The 26,225-nt window shown below is 41.9% G+C and overlaps 2 protein-coding genes across 3 annotated transcripts in view; both read left to right on the forward strand.

The window, feature by feature from the left end:
- Positions 1-9,310, forward strand: part of PYGO1 (pygopus family PHD finger 1) — a 52,100-nt gene extending 42,790 nt beyond the window's left edge. Inside the window, exon 4 of the mRNA XM_033919747.1 lies at positions 9,180-9,310. The gene's annotated coding sequence lies outside the window, so the exon portion shown is untranslated. The remainder of the gene's footprint in view (positions 1-9,179) is intronic.
- The window catches only part of DNAAF4 (dynein axonemal assembly factor 4), a 61,072-nt gene continuing 39,504 nt past the window's right edge, over positions 4,658-26,225 (forward strand). Inside the window, exons 1-4 of one of the 2 annotated variants that reach the window (XM_033919744.1) lie at positions 4,658-5,024; positions 9,180-9,327; positions 15,650-15,783; positions 16,700-16,946. In XM_033919744.1, the coding sequence (XP_033775635.1) occupies positions 4,902-5,024; positions 9,180-9,327; positions 15,650-15,783; positions 16,700-16,946 (652 nt within the window). In that variant the 5' untranslated portion in view covers positions 4,658-4,901. The remainder of the gene's footprint in view (positions 5,025-9,179; positions 9,328-15,649; positions 15,784-16,699; positions 16,947-26,225) is intronic. The other variant, XM_033919745.1, reaches the window with a different exon arrangement.

The raw sequence follows: 26,225 nt of genomic DNA on the forward strand, positions 1-26,225 counted from the left end.
GGGCCTCATCGTTTTATATACACACTGCAAAGGTAGGTGAATCCAAAGCACAAATTATGAAAAATTATTCACCTTAACTAGAATCTCAATCTGCAGTTAGGTGAATAAGAAATAAACTTGAAATAGAATAATTTATCATAAATAGGTGGAGAAAAAGACCTCAGTATATAATTGTGCTCTAGTATAAACTGAAGTTGCTATACTTTCTATCATAGGTTATAAAAAAATTAATGATATCAATAAAATAAGCCTAATACACATGGAGTTTCATTTTCAAAAAAAGCCACATAATTTTACAGAGCCTTATTTATTTGATTTATATACCATCCTTCCTAAAGAACTCAGAACAGGTTACAAGATGACATACATAATTAAACAATAGCTGTACTTCTCTATTATCTAGTCAAGAAGGTCTCTTATCACCACCCTTTTCTCCACTGTTCTCATTCATCCAACAGGGTACCTGTTTTGCAAACAATTGCTGCTTCAGGTGAAAAAAAGGCATTAGAGTCTTTTAATCTGTGGCTCCCAAAATGGCTCACAGTTTTATCCCATCTGCCATATAGTCTAGATTTAGCACGAGATTTTGGTTTTTCCCATCAAAATTGAAGGAATATCTTTGGAGGCATCTGTTCAGCTCCACCTAAGAGGTGGCAAGGACTGTGAGCAACTTGTTGATGAAGAGATAAGATGTGGATTTCTTTTGTGACGGCAGAAATATGTGGTGACTACAGTAGAATCTCAACTGGTACTTTCATCCAACTGGTAAAAGAATTGCCAGAAAAAAAGTCCCTGAAGCACCAATGGCAGCAGTCCTGAGCTACACACCCACCTCCCTCAAACCCTAAAGCCATGAACCCCCACCTCCCTCCTGACTTGAAGCATAAGTATGGCAGTAGTCCTGAGCCACAAATCCCCCTTCACCCCACCTCCAAGCAGCAGCAGTCCTGAGCTGCAAAGCCCCCCTCCTGCAAGCCCTGAAGCAGGCCATGAACCCCTCCCTCCCTTCCTCAAAGCAGCAGCCAGTCAGCAGGAGGCAGCACTCAAGACAGGCTGCTTGTGGCCAGCCCCGGCAGGGCCTTTCGTCTCATATGTCAAAGGAAAGGCCCTGCCGGGGCTGGCCACAAGTGGCCTGTCTTGAGCACTGCCTCCTGCGGACTGGCTGCCGCTTTGGGTAAGGAAGGGAGGGAGCAGGTGAAGGGGTTTGTGGATCAGGACCACTGCTGTGTTGGTGCTTTGGGATGGGAGGGGAATTGAAATCTATCTGAGAAGATCTGCCTCTAGTGAATCTATGTTGTCTCGGATCCTGTAAGCTAGTGGCTTCCAGAAATGTCACTATTCTCCGTTTTAAAATCAATTCTTTATTGTCAAAAGAGGAAGTGTTTTGGCATAAGCCTTAACCAGAAATCCAAATCAAATTCTGTGCTGATCACACAATTATTACAGGGGTTCCAGATCTCCCTGAAACTGAAAGAGGACCAGCCTTCAATGAGGCTTTGCCCCTCCCCTCATCCAGGGCAGGATTCATTCTTCAAGGGCCCCTAGGTACACAAATGCACTGGGCCCCCCTGGCCCCACCCCCATTTATGTTTTCTTATTTTCTTCTTTATTTCCACTTGTATTTCTTTAAAATTCAAAACAAAGATTAGCATACCAGTGCAGTTTTTCTTTTATGCAACCCCCAAACATCTCTGAACAAATCTCCCTTGCTTTTTAATCATCTTGTCTTCACTCTCTTCTTTCTAGACAGCATCTGGTCTTCTCTCTTTCTTCCATGCAGCATCAGCCCCTTCCATCCACTGTCCACTCTCTCAGCTTCACCCCCTCTCCATTTTTCTGTCTTCACCCCCTCCCCTATGCTCTGGCATCTTCCTCCTTTTCTTCCTTCTTCCTTTCCTCTCCACCCCATGGTCTGGCATCTCTATCTGCTTCCCTTCCCCCATGCCCTGACATCTCCCTCCATGCTGTGGCACCTCCTCTCCCTCTGGTCTGACATTTGTTTCCTTAGTTTCCCTTCCCTCTCCCCATGCTCTGGCATATCTCCCTCCCCCTCCATAGTCTGGTATCTCCTTCCCATAGACTTGGCATCTCTCATTCCTCTCCCTTTTCCTTCCCCCTCCCTCAAACACACGTCGGCAGTGCAGCATTCACCCCCAAATTACCCCTCCTGGACAAAGTGAAGCATTTGCTTAATACTGCTGATCCCTTACCCGTTCTCCAGCAGAGTCACGCAGAGCACTGGGTTGTTGGCGTTGTCCATGGAACAGTGCTGTAGGTTCCATGTGGCCATGTGCAGCAAAGGTCGGCCCTCGTGTACACTGGGTAAGGGCTTGGGTGCTTGTGCCACCCGCAGCTGCCCTGGGCTGCCAGCGGGGAGCTCGAGCTCTTCACGCTCAGCAAGGTGGGGCTGGGCTGTGGCTTGCATGCCAGCTGCGGCCCCCTGTTGGGCTCCCAGTGGGTGAGTGCTGGCTCATGCAGATCTCGAACTTGACCTGCTCCAGCATGGTGGCACCCACCCCACTGACCAGTGCCAGGTCCTCCACCTTCTTGAAGTTGATGTGGTCGTGGTACTCAATGATGTTCTTTGCCACGACCTGGCTCACCTCCAGCAGGGTCATCAGCTCCTCCTCAGTGGCCGCATGTTCATTCGCTCCTCAGTGATGTTCATTCACTCTGGGCTCACCAGGATCTGGCTGAAGTTGCATGCAGCACTGAACTTGCGGCTCTTGGAGCAAAAGTCCGAAGGGTCTTGGGGAATGGAGCGGTGGTAGCCCAGCATGCTGCCCTTTTTTTTAAAGTTATTGATGCTTCCAATGGTGTTTAAGTGCAATTTTTAAAAAGTTGCCAAAATGATGAAACCTCCAAAACTGCTGGTTAAGGAACGCGGCAGCATAGGGAGAGTGGTTCTAGACTCGAAGGGCCCCCCTGAACATTTTGGGCCCTAGGCTCATGCCTACTAGGCCTACCCTTTAAGCTGGCCCTGCCCCTCCTTCAGGCGCCATCATGTTTGGTGCTAACCCTCTCTCTATTCTATTTCTCCCTCTTTCTTCCTGCCACCAGCTTTTTCTCCCCCTCCATTAATCCCAACCTTGCCTTGACCAGCATTTCTCTCTCCTCTCTAAACTTCCACTGTCCACTAGCTCTCCCTTCCTTGTGGCCCAGATCTATCATTTCTCCTCTCTCCCTCCCCCCATTCAGCATCTCCTTCCTAATTCCACCACCACCACCACTTTTGCATTCATCCCGAAGTTTTCTGACAAGTACCGCCAAGGTGGAAAAAGGCAGAGAGAGGGAGGGAGCTACCGGACCCCAGGAGATTTCCATTGTGTGGCTTAATTTGGCAACACCCCCTCAACAAGGGTGCACTGTTGCTGCATGGGCCCATGCCCCCACCAGTGGCTACATCACAGCATTCACTTCTCCAGCCGCGTTTCTCTCTCTTTTTTTAACACTGAAAACAGGTTCATGTGCTTTGGAAAGAGCAGTAGGTGTGTACATCAAAAAAGCCATAGCCCTAGGTTTTCTAATGCTTGCTTTTATATTTAAGTAAATGTCCAGTCACTCCTTTAGCATTGGTCCATATTTTACGTTAAACACCAAAAGACCAATGTGAGCTAACTCATCAACTTTACAATTATTTTAGGGCTTCAGACATGCCATTTTTGTTCGCCCATATTTTTGGCGATACAAAAAATTGTTTCTTAGTGGCTATGGCTGTGGCTTCTTCATTCGCCCACTCACTCAGAGTTTTTTAAATCTTTTTTCTATATATATTTTTTGTATTTTTCCTTATTTTATATATAAAGTGCTTCTCATAAATAATTATAATAAAAAAGATAGATCAGAAAGTTTGGATATCGGGATGGTCTGTTTGAACTGAAAAAGGGGAACTTAATCTTGAAAAAGCCTTACGGCGAAACATGTCGATGTGACAAGCCCCGACCCGATCCTATTAAGGAAATGACAATTGGTTAAGTTAACTTTTTTATTATAATTATTTATGAGAAGAACTTTATATATAAAATAAGGAAAAATACAAAAAATATATAAAGAAAAAAGATAAAAAACTCTGAGTGAGTGGGCGAATGAAGAAGCCACAGCCATAGCCACTAAGAAACAATTTTTTGTATCGCCAAAAATATGGGCGAACAAAAATGGCATGTCTGAAGCCCTAAAATAATTGTAAAGTTGATGAGTTAGCTCACATTGGTCTTTTGGTGTTTAACGTAAAATATGGACCAATGCTAAAGGAGTGACTGGACATTTACTTAAATATAAAAGCAAGCATTAGAAAACCTAAGGCTATGGCTTTTTTGATGTACACACCTACTGCTCTTTCTAAAATAATTATAAAGTTGATGAGTTAGCTCACATTGGTCTTTTGCTTTTATATTTATACATAAACATCCAATTAAACCCATATATATAAAACAAAAATATGTAGTCGCCTTCCTTTGAAACGTCTGAAACCAGTGACTTTCTTGCCTCCAAATTCCGCCTCCCAGGGCACAAGTTGCGGTCGGTAATTCAAGGGAAAGCGACTACTATAGAAGGTACCGTAGAGACGCTAATGTGAGGTTTGGAACACACTGAAGAGGCAATTGGAGCATTAGAATGAGGCTTGGAACGCACTAAGAAAGGCTATTTGAGTACCAAAATGAGGCTTGGAGTTGTACCCAGAGGCATTCGGAAGTACTGTATTAGATTGAAACCTGAAACAACAGTGAATACCGATCGCTTTCAAAACCACACGTACCGTGAGAAAGTAGTAAAAAACTTGTAACCTAAAACAGTCTTCTAAAGTAGTGCAACTGACCCCCACGGCCTAGCTTTCATGGAAGCGCTCCACAAGGCGTTTTGTTTCCCTTAGTAACAGTAGGGGAAGCGTCTTCTATGGCAGGATGCCGCTTATGGTAAAGGATTATACATGGGAGCAAACAACTTCTGAGGTATTTGTCTCTGTACCTATGAAAGGTGTGACCGCTGCAAAGGCTGATGTGTTCTGCACGGAAAGCTATTTGAAGGTGAGCGCCGCTTTTAGCTTTAAATTAAACTACAAAAATTGCCGTTTGTATTGGACTTTCAAGTGTAGTAAGAATTAGCCACCTGCTGGTGCAATTAATAGTTATTAACTCGTTTAACATTTCCAGTGCATTTTGAGCTAGCCTTCTTTTATCCTCTAATATGAAACTAAACTTAGCACTGATTCTGCTTAATATGGCTGCAATTAGAATTGGATTAGCTTGACTGAAAAAAACCCAACAAATTGTTAAATTTGTAAGTAAAGGCTATATATTCTTAGTCATTGCTGCATCTGTTCTGCATTTTATAGGATTCCCCAAGGTTTTCAGTGTTTCAAGGGCTAGATTCACTAACCTGCATCGATCCGATCCGACGCATTCACCAACAGTCTTTATGCAGATAAAAGGATTGGAGGCCAGCCCCCATACCGACCAGACGGATCGCTGAAGAGCGATCCTGACACATGTGCAGACCACCTTCTTTGCCTGTAGATCACAGTTCTTCAACCGCCGGTCCGCAGAAAATTCCTGCCGGTCCGCGCAGGGCTGGCGAGATGGACGCCGTTAAATTTCCTGCCCCGGTGGTGTTCGCGGAAATCTTCTGTTCCTCCCAGCCTCGGGCGATCAAGACAGGCTGCCGACGTCGGGCATTTCCTCTATGAGTCTCGCCTATGCGGAAACAGGAAGTTGAAACAAAATAGGCGGGACTAAGAGAGGGAATGCCCGATGTCGGCAGCCTGTCTTGATCGCTGCCCCTGCCGAGTCGCCAAAGAGGGCCCTGGGGAAGGTGCAGGTAGAAGGGAGATGGTCAGCGTGTGCGGGAGGGTCAACGTGTGGATTGGGGCCATCAGCAGCGTCTGTGCTGAGAGTCTGCCCACGTGCAGGATGCGGCAGGTAGGGGCCTCCGGCGGCAGGGCCTGCAGTGCAAAGCTGTTTTTGTCGGCTTGGGGGGGGGGTCGTGAATGTGCAGGGAGCCTTCAACAGTGGCTGTCTCCTCTCCTAGCAGCTCAGTACTTACCAGGGCAGTGATTCACTTTGGCAACTTCCCCTTTCCTCAGAGGCGGCAACAGACCCAAGACTGCCTAAGAAAATCACTGCTGCAGGCAAGTACTGAGAGCTGCTGGAAGGAGAGGAAGCCACTGTTGGAGGCTGGGAAGCTGCTGGATAAAGGGAGAGCTGCTACTGCACCTGGAGGGAGGTAGAAAGAGAGATGCTGCTGGGAGGGGAAGAGGGAAAGGGATGGGAAGAGAGCTACTGTTGGATAGGGGGGGAGGAGGGAAGGGAGAAGGAAAAAAGGAAGGAAACAGCTGGCAGGGAGATTAGAGGAGGGAAAGGGGAGAGACAGGAATGAGAAAGTAGAGAGAGATTGATGCTGGAAAGGGAGTCAGCAGAGAAATGAGAGAGGGATAAAGATGCTAGATCTGGTGTAGGAGAGATAAAAATGAAGAAAGTGAAGCTGGAATGAATGTGAAAAGGAGAGAGGAGGCACAGGCTGGATGGAAAGGGGAGAGGGGCATAGAAAGAAGTCAGATACATATGGAAGGGGGAGAGGCCACACAGTGGATGGAACGGGCAGACGCTGGAAGGAAAAGAGTGAAAAGAAGATGAAAGCAGAGACCACAAAAGGTAGAAAAAAATCATTTTACAGTATTTCTATTTTGTCATTACAATATATCAGATTTGAAATATATATCCTGCTAGACATAACTGGGGACTGCAAAGCCTAACACTATTCCTATCATGTGTGACTGCAGTATTCTGTTAGCATGCTATTTTTGTGTAGCATTCTGTAATAATTTGGCTTGTTCAGTATTCTTGATAGTAGAGGGGATATATGTGAAGGGGAGGGGAGACGGGTTTTGTTGGTCCTTGCTCTGAATATTTATATTTATAAAATGACAATTGTACAGAATATTGTTTCTTTTTATACTTTAATAAAATACGTTCAATATAAAATCATAACTGAGGCTTGTGCAGATGGGATCAGATGGTTTGTGGGGACCGAGCTTGCGGAGACGGGGCGGAAATGTGTTTTTTTATTTCGGTCTTAGTAGTTTGCTGGTCCACAAAATAATTCTTTTATTTCTGCTGATCTACGGGTGTAAAAAGGTTGAAGAACACTGCTGTAGATGGTCTGTGCATGTGCTTGTTCCCATGGCATAACTTTTTTTAAAAAAATTTATTCCTGAGCCCCTGGTTTTAACCTGCGGTTTAAAGCTTTAAAGCGGGGTTGCACAGAACACGGTGTAGTGCAGCGGGGCACTGCAGGGAAGGGCGGCAGAGAGCAGGTCATGGCAGAGAGTAGGAGACTCGAGGAGGCAGAGGACAGGTTCTATTTCAGAGTGGCAGAGAGCGGGTTTATTTCAGGGCTGGAAGGACAGTTGGAAAGGACTTGAGCGACTGGTCCCCAGCAGTCGCTTCTTTTTGGATCGGCCAGCCCAGTCGGTGTTCCCGATTTTGTTTAATGAATCGTGTCCTTCCTACTTTGCATGTCGTTTCCCCTCATTTGCATGCACGGATTGGATCGGATCAGATGTTAATCGGCCACAAGGTTAGTAAATCAGGTCGGGGAAAAATCAGGTCGCTAAACAATCGCAAACACGATCGGTGGGATTAGTGAATCTAGCCCCTAATTGTTTGAGTCTCAACCAATTCTTGAAACTCTGGAATCAAGGCTGGGGGTATCTGATGTTCTAGATCTAGGATTCTAGGCAAACCTTCAGCCACCTCCCCCACTTTCTTGGTGGCTGCTCAATACATTCTGCTGCCTGAAGCAAGGGGTAAAGTGGGTTTACCTCCTTGTCCCCTCACAAAGGAGGCCCTTGGAAGAGTTCTGAGTGAAGGGATCCTCCTGCTTGCTCCCAGACCAGATCACTGGGCCAGCAGTTGCTCCAAGAATATGCAACCTGTATTGCCAGGTTATATATATAAGGGGAGTGTGTGGCGTAGTGGTTAAAGCTACAGCACTTTTAATCTATGAACCACACATTCAATTTCATCATAATGAGTTAGTTCTACATCAAATTTTTACCTAAGGTAGCAAAGCCTTTCTAATTTGAGGAAATGGTGCTTCTGAAATTCTTTCCAAAGCCTCTTTAACAATCCACATGAGAGAGCCCTCCATGTAAATGGACCCTGGCTTACAGTTTCAAGGGAACAGTCGATCGAGAGGTTTATGCAGCTTTTTGTATTCTTTGATCCCAGCAGAACTGGCATACATGTTGCAAAAAACAACTTTAATAAATTGGCCGGCATCTAGTGTTCCTCTAAGTAAAGCCTCCTCAAATTAGAGCCACTGTAGCCAGAGTGATTCTCCTAAAGTCTGCCTCACTGGATATGATCTGTAAGGTATGATGTGGTTCTTGCTTCTTATGTTCACTTCATACTACTGCTTGGACCAAGCCACAGTGAAGGACTGTGCTGGCCAATCTATCTATCTGAAGTAGCAACTTTCACTTTTTTTACTACAGGCTGCTTATAGGTATGTGACCATGAAAAAAAGCAAGCAACTGTACACTTGGGTTTCAAACTCGGCCCTGCTTGTTATTGGAAAATGCATTTTTGCTCACCTATAACAAATGTTTTCTTTAGACAGTAGGATTGATCAAGTGCAGAGTCCTCTCACCTTCTCCAGTGTTACTTGAATGCACATGGAGGGCTGCTTAAGTTTAGAACTGTTCAAAAGTTTATAAGCTCTAGGACAGCTGTTCCATCCTGGTGATGTATGATAATGTCACCATACTTGTGTGCGTGATCATTCCTGCTTTCTATAGAAAATGCTAAATTGCTTCTAACTGTACATTTTTTTATGGCATGTGAAATGGGACCTGGGTGTTTGGATTAAATGTGGGTTCTTCCAGAAGAAGAAAACAAAGCCTGAAGTATTCTGCATGCAGAGAAGGTGATTGAAGAATGTACATATGAACAGTGGCAGGAAGTAGGCCATGGGGATGGTTTTAGCTGGTGCTTGTTTAAGTATAGGGAACTGATATGCTCATTTACACAAATGCTACAGGACCAGAGACACCTTGACAGATATAAGTAGAATGGACCTTATTTGCCAATATCTGCTGTTACATTATTGTAAGAAATGGAGTTGTAACATGAATGAAATGAAAGATGGATTTATCAGAAATGTTTTTTCTGTCATTTTTATAGGTTAATTTCCCCCCTTTTCTATATGAAGCCTTTTTATACGCTCCCATTGATGAAATCAGAAGTAGTGCACAGATTGGTAATGGAGTCATTATCTTTACTTTGTTTAAGAAGGAGTCTGCCTTGTGGGAAACACTTACTTTGACAGATGGTAAGTTTTCTGTGTTGAAATGCTGTACTTGTACTTGGTTCTCTAGTGATATTTCTCGTGTTGAAATTGTGACACAGGGGATCCTGAAACGTTTGAATAGTGTAGCAAACTAAGTGAGCCATCATGTATTGCAAAATCCAAACAAAGGGGTCCTTTTACTAAGGTGCGCTAGCCGATTTAAATATTAGCGTGCTAAACGCTAACGCATCCATTATAGTCTATGGATGCATTAGCGTTTAGCATGCGCTGATGTTTAGTGCGTGCTAAATCGGCTAGAGCGCTTTAGTAAAAGGACCCCAAAGTCTCTTGTGCACTGAATGTTTGGAAGACAAAAATAAAACTACCATCTATCCATTTTCAAATAGAACTGTAGGAGAGAAAAAAACATATTTAGAAGTTGTAATTATTTGTCTTGATAAATAATTGGGTTGATCAGAGCAGGATTCTTCTGGGCACTGCTGATTAGTGCCAGTGCCTGGTTAACTATGTGGGCAAATTGGGCCAGATGAAATGCTGTCCTGACTTGCCCAGATAGCTATCCAAGTATTGGTGCTGAATATAGGCGGTAACCAGATAACTTTTGGCTCTACTGAAATACCAGAGATATTCAGCATCCACGCCGATCTTCAAAAAAGGTTCGAGGGGAGACCCGGGAAACTACAGACCGGTGAGTCTGACCTCGGTACCGGGAAAGATGGTAGAGGCGCTGATAAAGGACTGCATCATTGATCACCTTGATGGACATGGTCTGATAAGGACCAGACAGCACAGTTTCAGCAAAGGCAGATCATTTTGTCTTTCTGTTTTTAAGAGCTTTTCTTGATTTGTTGTATTGCTCCTGAGTTTCAATAAAACTACTTCTATTAAAAAAAAAAAAAAAAGTTGACCGTTATGGACTGCTTGGATTTTTAAATTTTTTCTAACTGAAATAACATTGCATTATAGTGCAGATCTGTACAGAATGCCATTTACTAATGTGCATTTACCAATTAAGTTGCATTAATGCACAGCAGCATACATTAATAGGAATTAAGTTCATAGTTGGTGAATAGCCATTTAGAACAGTGGGGTATTCATTATTATAAGGTCATTTTTATAAGGAGTAATTTTTAGATAAGCTGCTACTTGTGTCTCAGCTGGAATGCATCATGTGACCCAGTGGATGCTGAAAGGACGTCAGTCACTGGGTTTAAATCTGCCTGCCACTTGCGGTCTGTTGCTGTGGTGTCAGAAGTAATGCTCTTTTTTGTTGTTTGAGATGAGCCCTTTTTCCTGAAGCAGCGAGGATACGCAAAACAAGGCTCTTGTAGAGAAAGGGTTTATTATATTTTCTACCACTGGCCCGGAGTGTGACCTGTGAAAATGAAGTGTTTAGGCGGGGCCGAAGTGAATTTGGGCCCTGGTCCATTTGTGCCACAGCAGTATCTGGAGGCTTCAATAGCTGGAATAACTTTTCTGAGATACGCTGAAAGTGTGTGAAAGAGAACCCAGTGGATTACATCAAGTGCAGCAGTGGATTGAGGTCTTGAACTGGTAAAGTGTGCATACTGCAGGTCGTGTGGATAAGTCTCTCCAAAGGGAAGCCTCTACTATTCTCAGCTAAGTACTTGGCTTTTTTTGCATTTTTTGTTAGGTACTGTTAGGTACTGTTTTGTTTTGTAGCTCTGTGTTTTATTATCTCTGTGCCCGGGTGCAGCTCAAGTTTTTCTCTGATTTCTGAGTTTTTTTTACTGTAACTCCACCCGGACACAAGAGGAGCCTATGATTATTGGACTCTAGCCAATTGGCTTGAATGGTCTGCCTGTCTTTCTGAGGCTCATTTTGATAAAGATTTGTGATGGCCAGTAGCCCATGACAACACAGTGCCTTTGTAAAAATTTTGTCAGGTGTTTGTCAATACTTCCTGCATATCCATACATGCATTTTACAAAAGGCTCTTCTGTTTTCAGCAAGCCTTAAAATACCTGAGAAGTTTTGAATATTTTGACTTGGATGTTGAAGGAAATTATAAACCTATATTTTCTGCTGTTATGAATTGTACATTTGCAGATAGTCAGTATTGCAGGAATGTGACGGGAGTGCAGAGGCCATTGATCAGTATTTCTCACTGAAGGCCATTACTGGCAAACAGAAAGGGAATCTGTACAAAAACATATATTACATATTGAACATATGTTTCTGCTGAGTTCAGTGATTTATTATGCCAGATACTGTGGGTGCTAGGAGCTGCTAGGAATGTTTACTCTTTGCCAGAATAGGTGGCACTAAAGGATATCACTCATTAGTAGGGCTGTACATTGCTTAAAAATTTTAATCACACAATTAATTTCATAAAGTGTCCCCTCCCATTTCCTCTTGTATACTGCAATATATAGATAGCAGGTATAACATAGTAAATGACAGCAGATAAAGACCCAAATGGTCCATCCAGTCTACCCAACTGTACATGCTCTATAAATTAATAATTTAATTTAAATGGTCCATTTTCTTAGATATTTCTGGGCCAGAAACCCAGAGCTATGCCCGGTACTGTGCTTAGGTTCTATCTACTGGAGTCTCTGTCAAAGCTCACTCCAACCCATCTAAATCATCCCAGCTATCGAAGCCCTCCCCAGCCTGCCCTCAACTGAATGGCCATATACAGGAAAATTACTGTGCCCAGTACTGGCCTTAGTTTTTCATTATACAGTATATCCATTATTTTCCGATTAGAGATCCTCTGTGTTCATCCCATGCTTTTTTAAACTCTGTCACCATTTTCCTCTCCACCACTTCCCTCGGGAGCGCATTCCAAGCATTAACCACCCTCTCCATAAAGAAGAATTTCCTAACATTACTCTTGAAACATAGAAACATGATGGCAGATAAAGGCCAAATGGCCCATCTAGTCTGCCCATCTACAGTAACCATTATCTCTTTCTCTCTCTGAGAGATCCCATTTGCCTATCCCAGGCCATCTTGAATTCAGACGCAGTCTCTGTTTCCACCATCTCTTCGGGGAGACTGTTCCACGCATCTACCACCCTTTCTGAAAAAAGTATTTCCTCAGATTACTCCGGAGCCTATCACCTCTTAACTTCATCCTATACCCTCTCATTGCAGTTTCCTTTCAAATGAAAGAGACTCGACTCATGCACATTTATATTACGTGTGTTGAGTAACAAAATAAACACACCTAAATCCAAAATATTTTACTTGCCAGAGATGGGCTGTAATCTCTAGTTAACCATTTGCTACAAAAAGGTGGAGAAAAAGCCTCAAGTTGCATAAATGTTTCAGCAATCACTCATGATTCAAAACTACATAAATTCTTTTCATTGTCAAAAAACTCCACCACCGCCAAAATGTAATTCTCAGTTGAGTACTACACCCATCACTGTGCACAGGGAAAAAGCAAAAGTTTACTTAGCTTGAGAACATGGTCTGATGAATCGATATCACAGCCGTTGAGAATTCTGCAGTTCAACTGTTAACAATAGCGACGGCTGCCAGATGTAAAGTCCAGAACACATGCCCTAATCCAACAAGTGCCTTGTTTTTTCGCTTCAGTAAAGCTTCATCAGGGATTGAAAAATTGCAAGAAACTCCACTGTCCTCCCGTGCACAATGGCACAAGAATGACGCACTGCTTAAAAAAACCTCCAGATCCATTTCTGGGAGCACTTCCAGGTTGTGACATCAAATCAGCTGTCGATCATCCATAGAACACTACCCATTCTATCCGCTGATTCAGCCCCTTAGGCCACAGTGTGTCAAGGAAAAAAATCCAGCGTTGCTCGTGCTGGTACAATGTGCGTTTAACATCCCCCCCTCCTCAAATGCACAAATTCATTTAAATTATGCTGCTCTTTAACACAATGACGGGTTAAAATGTCAATTTCTTTTTTATGGGTTATGTTGGACCAGTGTTCGAACAGCCTAGTTTTGAAACATCTAGACCAGGGGTGTCCAACCCTTTGACTTCCCTGGGCCTCATTGGCCGAAAAAAATGTTTCTAGGGCCGCGCAAACACTGCAGCAAAACAGAGGAGGGAGCTGGCAAACCAGTAAACACCCAGGGGCAACACAGGAAAACACTGTATCGCCCTCGACCAGGGCCGCACAAAATACTTCAAGGGGCTGCAGGTTGGACACCCCTGATCTAGACTTTTGGCCAATGTATGATAACCCACAGGGACATGTCATTCCATACACCACTCCTCTAGTTTCACAAGATGTCAAGGATCGTAATCTGACAGCTTTCCTTCCTGCTTAACATTGCATGCCATACACCTTCCACAGCGAAAATGACCCACCCTCTCCTCCTCACGTGTAGACCACACATCAGCTTTATATAACATGTCATTCAAATTCCTGTTTCTTGGGAAAACAATCTTGCACACTTGATCTGAAAACACCCCATGGTTTGCATCATAGGTCAAATATTCTTAATCTTCCTGCCCAAACATTGAAACACAGAAGAAAATTTCATAATACGTGGCACCACATCTTCATCCGATGTCCGTGATCTATACACCAATAGCTGATCTCTAGGGCTGAACTGTGCCCTCTGCCACGAGTTCTGTATAAATCTATGGAAATAACCTCTATCCCTATTGCGCTGCTTCAAAGGTTCAGCTTGCCTCAAAAATTGTTCAGTCATATTACAAATCCGCCGATAACGGAAGAATTAAGAGGCAGTAAGGTTATTCTTAAGCCCCCCAGGGTGCATACTTGTGTATTCCAAAAATGTATTTCAATCCAAAGGTTTCAGAAACACAGACGTGTAAAACTTGCCTTCTTGTAAGGTGATTTTCACATCCATAAAGAATAACTCAGTGCTATTTGCTTCCATTTCAAACTGGATTGAAGAATGACAATGATTCAGAAACTCCAAAAATGCATCCGATTCCGCCCTCGTGGAATCCCACAGGAAAAATATATCATCGATGAAGCGCTTCCACATCTGCACATGGGCAAAAAATCCAGATGAATAAATCCAACAACTTTCAAAATCTGCCATCTATAAATTGGCAATGGGCGGGGCAAACAATGCTCCCATTGCCACACCCATTCGCTGTTGAAAAAATTTCCCATCAAACAAAAAATGATTCTTAAACATGGCCAATGTCGTTAATCTCAACAGAAACTCAGTAGGCACTAAATGTGGGTGAGCTCTCCCATCAATAACTTTCTCAACAACCACAAGAGCTTCATCCTGAGGGATGCATGTGTAGAGGGAGCTCACATCCCATTTCCCCCACCCCTTTTACTAAATTAGCTTTTTCACTATTATGTGAGTTGATCAGTGTGTTTCTGATATTTTGCTTCCTCTGTGTCAATTTATTATACATTTTGAGTGATATTCACAGTATACCTTTAGCTTATTCTCATTGGAAGAACCTTTTTGTTTTGTTTTTTTATTACAGCATTCTCTCAAGTCCCATCTTGTAACTTTGTTTCTTTCATACAGTCAATGCTTTTTTCTTGCAATTGAAACATCCAGTGGCGTAGTAAGGTGGGGGGTTCCACCCCGGGTGCTGTCTTGGTGGGGTGCTGGCACCCATCCCCCTCTCTGCCCCCTCCCTTCCTGGTTGCATGTGTACGCCCCTTCCCTTCACTCATACCTCTTTAATTTTCCTGGCTTGAGCAGCATCACGAACTTGCTGCCCGCATCGGTGTCGGCTCTCTCTGACATCACTTTTTGATCCCGTGCCTTGCAAGTGACATCAGAGGGAGAGCAGACGCGGGCAGCAAGTTCGTGATGCTGCTTGTGACGGAAAAATAAAAGAGGTATGGGGAAAGGGAAGGGGCCGTGTCAGGAGGAGTCAGGAAGAAGCGGGTGGGGGAGGGGCACCACCGCCCTGGGCAACATTCACCCTCTCTGCTCCACTGGAAACATCCCACCCTTTCCCAATTAACAGCAGTTGTCTGTGTGAATACCAGTTGCTATGTGTGACAGAGAGAAAAAGAAAAATTCATGCATATTTCTCAAAAAATATGAAGAGATCAGCCACTTTGTTATTGGCACTCACAGAAGGCACACATACGTATGGGCATTACCTAAAGATTTAAAGTGACAGTGCCTGCTGTCCTCGGAGAATACTTGCTATAGGTAAGTAATCTTTGCTTTTCCTCCAATGACCATTCCAGTAATGCTTGGGATAGCTCAGAAACCTGAGGAATGCTAACATTTTTAGCCTTACAGAGACCATAACAGGGGATGGAAAGAGTTCCTTAGATTCTCAATGCCAAATATTTGGAATTTTTTTTTCCCTCTCCTCCAAACCATTTCTTTCTTCAGTGCATTTCAGTGGAAATTTAAAGACTGTTCCTTGTTTTAGTGGCAAAGGGTGTGATGCAAAGACTAAGAGAAGAGGCTGTCTTTAAAGCACAGCAGAAGACAAAAGAAGAGGCAGAAGCAAGAGCCGCCAAGAAACAAGAAAATAAAAAATATTCCCTGGATGTGATGATGAAGGTAAGTTTTAAAAATTGTACTGTTCTTTAAATCAAACAGAATAAGTACTAAAGGTTTCATGTGAAATGCTTTGATTTGACACCAATTAGGAAATAGAGCAGTGATTTCAGGTGTGCCGCGACACACTGGTGAGGAGAGTCGTCCGCGCCAGCTGACTGCCTACAGGATGTGCCTCTCATATTATGAAGTCAGCTGATGCAGATGACTCTCCTCCTGGCCGGCATTTCTCCTCCTCTCCCCACACCTCCTGGATCCCTCTACCGAAGCAGGTCGCGACCAGGTGAGCCTCTGCAAATGCGATGACATCACACACTTCGGGTGCCTTGCAGCCGGGGCACTGGATTTAGTGTGCCGCCGGCCAGAAAGTTTGCAAGACACTGAAATAGTGTGGTTGAGTAGTAGTATCAGACGCCTGTCCTTCCGGTTATCAGGTTTACTTTTAGGTGGGTGGGTGGCATTGGTTACAAAGCAGTCATTAGGCTGGACCAACAAAGTAAATTCAGGTGAAGAAGGTGGAATGTAAAATTTTGCTAAGGATAATTAGAGAGGTGTTCATTATATGTGCCACCTGGTCAGAATAGTGAGGGGTGGGTTGAGGCTTTTGATTTATTGGCAGAATTAAATTTGATTATGAGAAATTCTGGTTTGATAGTGACTTTGTAGATGGCCCTGCAAGTTCCACTGCTGAAAATGATTGTTGGAGTCTCTAATGGCACTTTTATGAGATTGTTGCTGGAGATCATTGTAGCCCCTTTGACAGCAGAGATTGCATGGCAGGAGTAACTGGGGATTGCTCCTGATCTAACCACACCAGTGGACCACCATTGAGAAAGGATTAGCTCTAAATTTGCTAGTTTCCTTGTTGCACAACTTTTTTTTTTTTTAAATTGTCTTTGATATCTATAAATTCTTCCAGATAGAAGATGCAGAGAGGAAAAGAATAGAGGATTTGAAGGAGGAAGAACGGAAGAAAGCAACGCAGGATCTGGAAAACTGGAAGGAGCAGCAGAGGAGAAAAAAAGAACAAGAGAGAATTCAGAGAGCAGAAGAATTGCATCAAGAAAGGAAACGGAGAGAAGAGGAGAAAAGGAGACACCAGGAAGTAAATAAAATGAGAATGCTCTCTGCAGAGTCTGCAAAACCTCAAAGCTTAGACAGACAAGGTATCGTATGTGAACCTTTTAGATATTGTAAATATAACATTGTGTTACTATTATACTGTTCTTCATAAAGTTTGTCCTTTACTGTTGCAGCATATAAGAATGATAGATGCTGCCGTCTCTGGGGCAAGTTACCTGAAAAATAATCTTTGTGGGACTTACAGTTCAGATTCTTCTGCAGTGGAAAGGACAGCGTTATGCTGGGCCAAGTTGTATAGTGAGATAATGGGTCTCAACTAGAGACACCCCTCAGGAAATATGAGTGTATACATAATTCAGGGATAATTCGAAAAAGAGCTGCCTAAATTTGGCTTTGGGCTATTCTGTAGCTTTGATAGCATATGGTTTGCAGTGGACATTTACATGAGCAGAGTCTGGGTAGAGCTCACACTTATGCACATAACTTAAAGAATGCTATAAGTTACATGTTCCTGAATCAAACTGCAAGCATCTATTTACACCAGCTCTATGGCTGTGTAAGTGCTTGTGCTTGATATATGTACCCAACTTCACATTAAAAAACAAATCATACACTTTTTATGCCTAGGATTAGAGAATTATTTATTATCCAAACGGCACTCAATTTTTATAAATGTTCTTGTGAGGATCACCAATCAAACTGTCACCAAGATATGTACCAGACTCAGTATACCTGTATATCTCAAACTCCTCACCTCCAATATATAATCCCCAGCAACTCAGAAGTACCACCTTGGAATTAATATTCTGTGGTCCAAAATGTCGGTGTAAAGCTTGCTAAGGGATGATAAGCCTTGAAAAAACCTTCTGTAGGTGAAACATGTTGGCTCCTATTTCCCTGAAAAGAAAAGAAGACCATACTTAAAGTTAAGTACCCTTGAAATATGCTAGAAGGGTTGTTAAATAAATAAAAATTAAAAATTAAAGTCTGTTAATAAAAAAATTGATAGCGGCTCCAGTGAGGAGGTAGTACATAAACCATAGGGCAGGGGGGGCGTGGCTTGGAAGTGCATGACAGTGGTCGGGAAAACGGTGAGCTCCGTCCCGATAGATCTTTTAATAGATTATTTAAGTTACAGAAATTAACTTTTCTTGTTGGATACAGGAAAGTTGATTAAAGCTATGGCATTCGGGAAAAATAATAAGGCTGATTCAGCTTTTGTTACACTGGCAAGCGCTAAGAGAGCCAAACCCGAGCCTCCGACCCCTTCGAAAAAACTGGCTGAGAAGGAAACTGTAGATACAGTTGAAATCTTGTGGGAGCTTAAGGCAATTAGAGAGATTGTCTTGGAAAACTCCAAAGATATTAAGGAGGTTAAGGCAGAAATTAATATTCTCAACAGGAAAATAGAGTTAGTTGAGAATAAGATTGTAAATCTTAATGATAGAATGCTGGCAGTTGAAACAGATTTATTTAAACTGAAGCTGGTGCAGAAGAAAATTGATCTACTTACACAAATGCTGGAAGATTGTAGTAATAGGGAGAGGAGTAATTTAAGACTATTAGGGATTCCGGAAGGGGCAGAAAAAAAATAATATTACTTCCTTTCTGGAGAATCTCCTCCCTAAAATCCTCCCTCTACACACGAAATATCCTATAGAAATTGAAAGAGCTCATAGATTACCAGTCAGGAGGAGTGACACTCAAAGGGGACCTCGTCCAATTATATTCAAGCTCTTAAGACATCAGCAAGTACTGGATATTGTTCGACTGGCTAAAGAAAATAAGAATTTAAAGTTTCAGGACTCTCGCATACACTTTGTGCCAGATTTTGCTCCTGCCACTGCAGCCAAGAGAAAAAGATTTCTTGATACGAGACCACAGTTAAGAAGTCTTGGGGCAAAATATGGGCTGATTTACCCAGCGTTAATGAGAGTGACTTTTAAGAACAAAACCATGAATTTCAAGGAACCAGAAGAGCTGCAGGAGTTTTGCAGAAGCAAGAGGAACAGATGATTACCTAAAGTCATATACTTTAATTTTTTTTTTCTTTTTCTTCTCTCTCAAGAGATATGTTCTTACATTTATATTTCTTTAGAATATGCATATCTCTGTATTGAAGTTTGAAATACAGTTATTACTTAAAGTTTACAGTTTATTGGCTTTGAAATGCAATGGTTTCCTATTTGGAATGTTATCCTTTTATGGGGTTGTGGAATTCATTATCGGGATGTCAGTTTGTTTTAAAAACTACAGTAGTTTATATGAGTATTCACATATTGTCTTACTTATATAACACTTTGTTTTTATGTTACATATTTTTCTTTTTTATATTTTTGGTTTGATATGATTTGTCTAGTGACATTTCTTTATTTTATTTATTCAAGAGTATAGGTTTGACAAAGGAATTTGGTATGTGTTGCTTTTTTAGTATAACACTGGTTGGGATTCTACAGGACTTTCTGACATTCTAAGTCCAGATTGAACATAGAAACATGACGGCAGCTCTCTATCTCTATCTCTGCCTCTGTCTTTATATTTTTATCTTTACTTTTCATAAATTGTTTCTTCAGGTACTTTAGTTAGATTGTGAGCCTTTGGGACAGTTAGGGAATTTTCCAAGTACCTATCTTATTTATTTTTATTTATTGTATCTTTTAATGCATCATTTTTGTAAACCGCTTAGAAACCTCACGGTTATTAGCGGTATATAAGAATTAAATTAAATTAAATATAATTTTGTCTATATGCTTATTTGCAGAATATTAGTTTAAGGAGTTTCGGTTTGTTATTAGGGATTTTGGGAAAGAAATTATTTGTTCATATATTCTTATGTAACTTATGGTTATAGATCATTTGTTTTTGATAGTTCTATGGGGGGAATTCTCTTTACCTGATTATCTATGTGTGTTTTTAAGTTTACACAATTAGTGATCTTATGGGGGGAAGAGGGGAATGGGGGGGTTTGGGGGATTTATATGGGTTTGTGTTCATTCTCAAATGTTTCAGTTTAAGAAGATGATGTCTGCTCATATGATTCAATATTTTTTTAGTTATTTGATCTCCAATAATTTTATTATTTATATTTACCATGATGGCTTTTAAAGTTTTTTCACTTAATGTAAATGGTCTAAATCATCAGATCAAAAGGAAAAAAATATTAGCCTTTCTGAAAAAGCAGAACGCTGATGTTTGTTATATTCAAGAGACCCACCTGAATTTAGTGGAATCAAAGAAACTGGAAGGGGGTTGGGTAAAGAAGTGTTTTTTTTTGCTCCTGCAGTAGGGAAAAAAGCTGGGGTGGCTATTTTAATCAATAGGAAGTGTAATGCCAGTTTTAATTTAATAAATTCTGATCCTTTAGGCAGATGGCTGCATGTTGATATGAGAATGGGAAATCATACCCTGACTTTGTTAAATATATATGCCCCTAACTCAAATCAACAGGACTTTTTTCAATCTTTGCAGAGGTTGATACTCCCACTGGCTGCTTCTAAATTAGTGGTGGCAGGGGATTTCAATGCTGTTATGGATCCTTTAATAGATAAAAAACCATGTAAAAATATAAAATCTTTGGGGTTAGATAATTTGGTTAATTCATGTGATTTGAAAGATATTTGGTGTATTCTTCATTTTAATGATCGGGAATTTTCCTTTTGTTCACCGGTTCATAAATCTTTTTCAAGAATTGATTATATTTTTATTTCTACGCTCCAGGTGGGGATGGTTTCACTGTTGAATTTTATAAATCATTTCAAATTCTTCTTTTACCTCATTTATTAAATTTATATCAGTCACAACTTACTAAAGGTTGTATTAAAGGTACTATGGCGGAATCTTTGACTATTTGCCAAAGACAAATAGAGATTTTACTTTGGTTTCAAATTACAGGCCTATCTCATTAATAAATGTGGATGGGAAAATATTGGCTAAGATTTTGGCTTTACGATTGGCTAAGGCTCTCCCTCATATTATTTATATGCATCAAACAGGATTTGTTGTTAAAAGACATTCCTCTAATAATTCTAGATTAGCTTTACATATGCTAAATTTAACCAAAGATATGAAAGATCCAGCTTTTTCTGTTTCTTTGGATGCAGAGAAGGCTTTTGATAGGGTTGAATGGAAATTTATCTATCAGGCTTTGGAATGGTTTGGTATAGGTTCCAGATTCATACAAATGATTAAAACATTGTATAGCTCTCCTTCTGCAAGATTAAATATTAACAATAATTTATCTGAAAGGTTTGATTTGCAGAGGGGAGTTAGACAAGGCTGTCCTTTATCTCCTTTGTTGTTTGATGTTGTATTAGAACCCTTATTATTGGCTATTAATCAAGCAAAGGGGATAGTGGGTATTCCTTTTTCAGATTGGGAATATAAAGTTTCAGCATATGCAGATGATATTCTGCTTTATTTGAGGAATCCGGAAACTACCATTCCATGTTTATTAGAACTGATTGATACTTTTGGAAAATTTTTAGGTTACAAAATCAATTGGAGTAAGTCTGAAATTCTTCCTCTAAATGTGCATTGTTCTAAAGGATTATTCAATTCTTTTCCATTTATATGGAAAGAGGAAGGTTTAAAATATTTAGATATCATGATAAAAAATATTCTTGATGACACAGTAAAAGAGAATGAAAAACTTTTATTAAAAAGAGTTACAGAGTTATGTGAACAATGGAATCCTTTACATCTTTCTTGGTGGGAGAGAGTTCAAACAATTAAAATGATGATATTGCCTGTAGTTTGTTATCAAATGAGCATGATACCAGTTTTTTTTCATGGGTCCTTTTATAAAAAGCTTAATGGTATCCTTACAAAGCTTCTTTGGCTTGGTAAACATCCTAGAATTGCTTTAGTATCTCTTCAAAAACCAATTGAGGGGGGGGGTAAATTTTCCAAATTTTTATAGGTATCATCAAGCCTATATAATGTGTCAGGGTATGTATTGGATCCTCCCAGAACTTATTGATAATGCACCTGATTGGTTGTATTTGGAATGGCGCCTTTTGTTTCCTTTACATTTAGCTCATATTCCTAGTATTAAACTACCTAGAAGATATAAAGATAATAGAATTTTAAATGATACATGGAAAACATTGAGGTACATTAATAATTTCACACCTATTCCAATTAATAAATCAACAAATCAATCTTTGTGGATAAACTCCAAGATTCAAATTGGCGGAAATAAAATTCTATGGAAGGACTGGATTATTGCAGGCATACGAACTCTAAATGATGTTATTTCAGATGGTAAGCTGCTTGATTTTTCACAGCTACAACATAGATTTGGTCTCAATAAATCACAATGTTTTAAATGGTTGCAGCTGAAGCAGGCTATTCAGGTGGGGTTCCCTGAATGGAAAACTCTTGATAATCAATTTAGTCTGGAGTTCCTATGTTTTCAAGCAGACTTTCTAGGACACCAAGCCGCATTGTGGTATAAATTCATATCTGGTTATGTAAATAAAAAACCTAAAAATGGTCTAAGAGACATTTGGAGCATTGAGATTAAGCAACAAATTTCTGCATTTCAATGGCCACGAATTTGGTCTTGGAAAATTTGGTCAGTGTCAGCATCTATGAGGCAAACTTGGTTCTTTTTATTGCATAGAGCATTTTGGACCCTATTCTTTACAAAAGTTGGATAGCTCTAAATCTAATAGATGCTGGCACTGTAATCTTGAAGTAGGGACATTGGATCATTTAATCTTTTTTTTGTCCCTATATTATGTTATTTTGGAATGCAATTTGGACTCAAGTTAACTGTCTTCTAGAGCAGTGTTTTTCAACCTTTTTTGGGCAAAGGCACACTTGTTTCATGAAAAAAATCACGAGGCACACCACCATTAGAAAATGTTAAAAAATTTAACTCTGTGCCTATATTGACTATATATAAAGTAATTCACTTGAGTGCCACCGCCGCCATCGGGAACAGGCCGGTGCCAAGTTCTCCCTGCTTCTCTTCCCCGCGGGGCCGACCAACTCTCGCCACCCGTCGTCAATTCTAACGTCGGAGAGGACGTTCTAGGCCAGCCAGGCAGCGATTGGCTGGCCCAGAATGTCCTCTCCGACGTCAGAATTGACGCGAGTGGCGAGAGTTGGCCGGCCCCACAGGGAAAAGCAGGGAGAACCTGGCGCCGGCCTGTTCCCGATGGCGGCGGTGGCACTCAAGTGGCTAAAGAGCCGCAGTTTGCCGGCCTAGGGACAACACTGGAGGGTGGCCAGCTGTGCACCCCCTTGGGATGTAAACCCGGGGTGGGGCAGACTGCCCCCCCCACCCTGGTATGCCACTATCTGTACCTCACTCCCTCCCTATGACCAAAAATTCTCCTTTCTTCTATTCCCCGTGTACACAACCATCTCTTTCCCTCCCTTCCTCTCTCCAAAGTCCATGCCTTGTGTCCAAACACTCATTCCCTCCCCCACCTCAGCATCTCTTTCCCTCCCTTCCTCTCTCCCAAGTCCATTTCTTCTGTGTCCAAAAACGCATTCCCTCCCCCACCTCAGCATCTCTTTCCCTCCCTTCCTCTCTCCCAAGTCCATTTCTTCTGTGTCCAAAAACGCATTCCCTCCCCCACCTCAGCATCTCTTTCCCTCCCTTCCTCTCTCCCAAGTCCATGCCTTCTGTGTCCAAAAACGCATTCCCTCCCCCACCTCAGCATCTCTTTCCCTCCCTTCCTCTCTCCCAAGTCCATGCCTTCTGTGTCCAAAAACGCATTCCCTCCCCCACCTCAGCATCTCTTTCCCTCCCTTCCTCTCTCCCAAGTCCATGCCTTCTGTGTCCAAAAACACATTCCCTCTCCCACCTCAGCATCTTTCCCTCCCTTCCTCTCTCCCAAGTCCATGCCTTCTGTGTTCAAAAACGCATTCCCTCCCCCACCTCAGCATCTCTTTCCCTCCCTTCCTCTCTCCCAAGTCCATGCCTTCTGTGTCCAAAAACCCATTCCCTCCCCCCACCTCAGCATCTCTTTCCCTCCCTTCCTCTCTCCCAAGTTCATGCCTTGTGTCCAAAACGCACTCCCTCCCCCCTTTTATGTTCTGTGTTTGCCTCCCAGCCCATCTTTACAACTTTCTCAGTAAAACGAAGCTCAAGCCGCGAGGCTTGTCTTCTGCTTCCTGCCTGCCCTGCCGCGCACAAATAGCCGAACGGAAGTATTCTCCGACGTCAGTGCTGACGTCGGAGGGCAGGCTTTGCTTAAGCCCTCCCTCCGACGTCAGCGCTGACATCGGGGAACGCTTACGATCGGCTATATGTTAGCTGCAGGGCAGGCAGGAACAGAAGACAAGTCTCGCGGCTCGAGATGTATTGAACTCCGCGGGTCCCCCGTCCAGCTCTCTCCTGTCCACGTGGGGCGGACCGCCCCTCTCCCTAGACTGTGGCCTAGGACCCTGAGGGAGCCCGGGCCCCTGAATGCAGGACTGGTGGTACTGCCCTGATGGCGGCCCTGACCGTACGGCACACCAGGCAACATCTCGCGGCACACTAGTGTGCCGCGGAACAGCGGTTGAAAAACACTGTTCTAGAGAACCATGTTGCGTTATCCTATGACACCGTTTTGTTTGGTATATCTATGAGGAAAAAAAGTCAAATTTCGTCATGTAATAATAAACTTTTGTTAATAATGACAGGGGTCGCCATTCAGCATATTACTAACAATTGGAAAAACTACCCTAATCTTAACTATACATTTTGGTGGAATTCAGTATGCCATATTTATAAGATGGAAAGAGCTATTGCTATGCAGAAAGGAACTTACAATAAGTTTATAAAGATCTGGGGACCAATGGAAAAGTATTGTAATGAGTAGACATCATTTTTTTTAAGGGAGATTATATTTACACATTGGGGGGTGGGGGGCAATATAATTTTTATTTGAAAGTTTGTTTTACTTACTTTAAGAAGGGTGGGAGGGAGGGGATTTCTATTTTTGTTTATGAGGATTTGATTAAGAATTTTAAGTGCTGTATTGAAATTATAATGGATATATTTATGTACACTTATTGTCTGTTTTAAAATGACTCAAGAAATTTAGTTACTTTAAGAAGGGTGGGGGGTAGGGATGTATATTTTTGTTCTAGATGATATGATTAAGAATTTCAAGTGTTATATTGAAAGTTTAATGGATATTTTATTGTACACTTGTTTAAGATTTAAAATGAATAAATAATTTAAAACTAAAACTAAAAAGCGTAGGGCAGTGAAAACTTTTGAGCCCAGGTGGTACTTCTGAGGAGCTGGGGATTATATATTGGAGGTGAGGAGTTTGAGATATATACTGAGTCTGGTACATATCTTGGTGAGAGTAGGATTAGAGAATGACATGGGGACATATTTTTCTCCGTCCCCGCAGGAACTCAATTTCCCCCTCCCCATGGGTTTTGTTGCTGTCCCTGTCCATTCTTGTAAGCTCTGGCTTAACTGCATAAGCCTCAAACACATATGATCTTAGTGTTTGAGGCTTGTGCAGATGAGGACGGAACTTGCAGGGATGAGGCAGGGACAGGAAAAGAACTGGCTGGGACGGAACAGGAAAATGAGTTCCCGCGGGGATGGGAAAAATTTGTCCTCTTGTCGTTCTCTACCTAGGATGGTCAATTCGGAGTACAGCTTATGTGAGCTATATTACTGGTATGCTGAAATGCTGTGCTTACTCCGTGAGTGTGCCTGATTATTTGTAAGGGCCACCTGAGACTTTTTTTCCTTCATTATTAATAGTGACTTAATACATACATTGATTTAAATTCACTGGAGTGAATGATTTGTTTTGTGAAATTGATTTTTCCTCCAGTCCTTCAGTTTTTTTGACATATGTACCCAACTGCACTACAAAGGAAAGTAGGTGCCTACTTTTCCTTAATATAGTAGGCTCCATAAAGGCTCTATAGCAATGGTTTTCAACCTGGGGGTCACGACCCCTTTGGGGGGTCGAACGACCCTTTCACAGAGGTCACCTAAGACCATCGTAAAACACATATTTCCGATGGTCTTAGGCAATGTTCTTCAACTGCCGATCGTAGGGCACGTCCATCGGGCGAAGACAGCGTTCTTCAGCCGCCGGTGTACGGTGTGATACGCCCACATACATTTATTTGTAATTAGAAATAAATATTGCACAATATATAATTACATATTGTTTTTGTGATTAATCACTATGCTTTAATTATGTTCAATTTGTAACAATGAAAATACATCCTGCATATCAGATATTTACATTACGATTCATAACAGTAGCAAAATTACAGTTATGAAGTAGCAATGAAAATAATTTTATGGTTGGGGATCACCACAAATGAGGAACTGTATTAAATGGTTGTGGCATTAGGAAGGTTGAGAACCATTGCTCTATGGG

This window comes from Geotrypetes seraphini, chromosome 14 (genome assembly GCF_902459505.1).
Source record: "Geotrypetes seraphini chromosome 14, aGeoSer1.1, whole genome shotgun sequence".
NCBI classification, from domain to species: domain Eukaryota; kingdom Metazoa; phylum Chordata; class Amphibia; order Gymnophiona; family Dermophiidae; genus Geotrypetes; species Geotrypetes seraphini.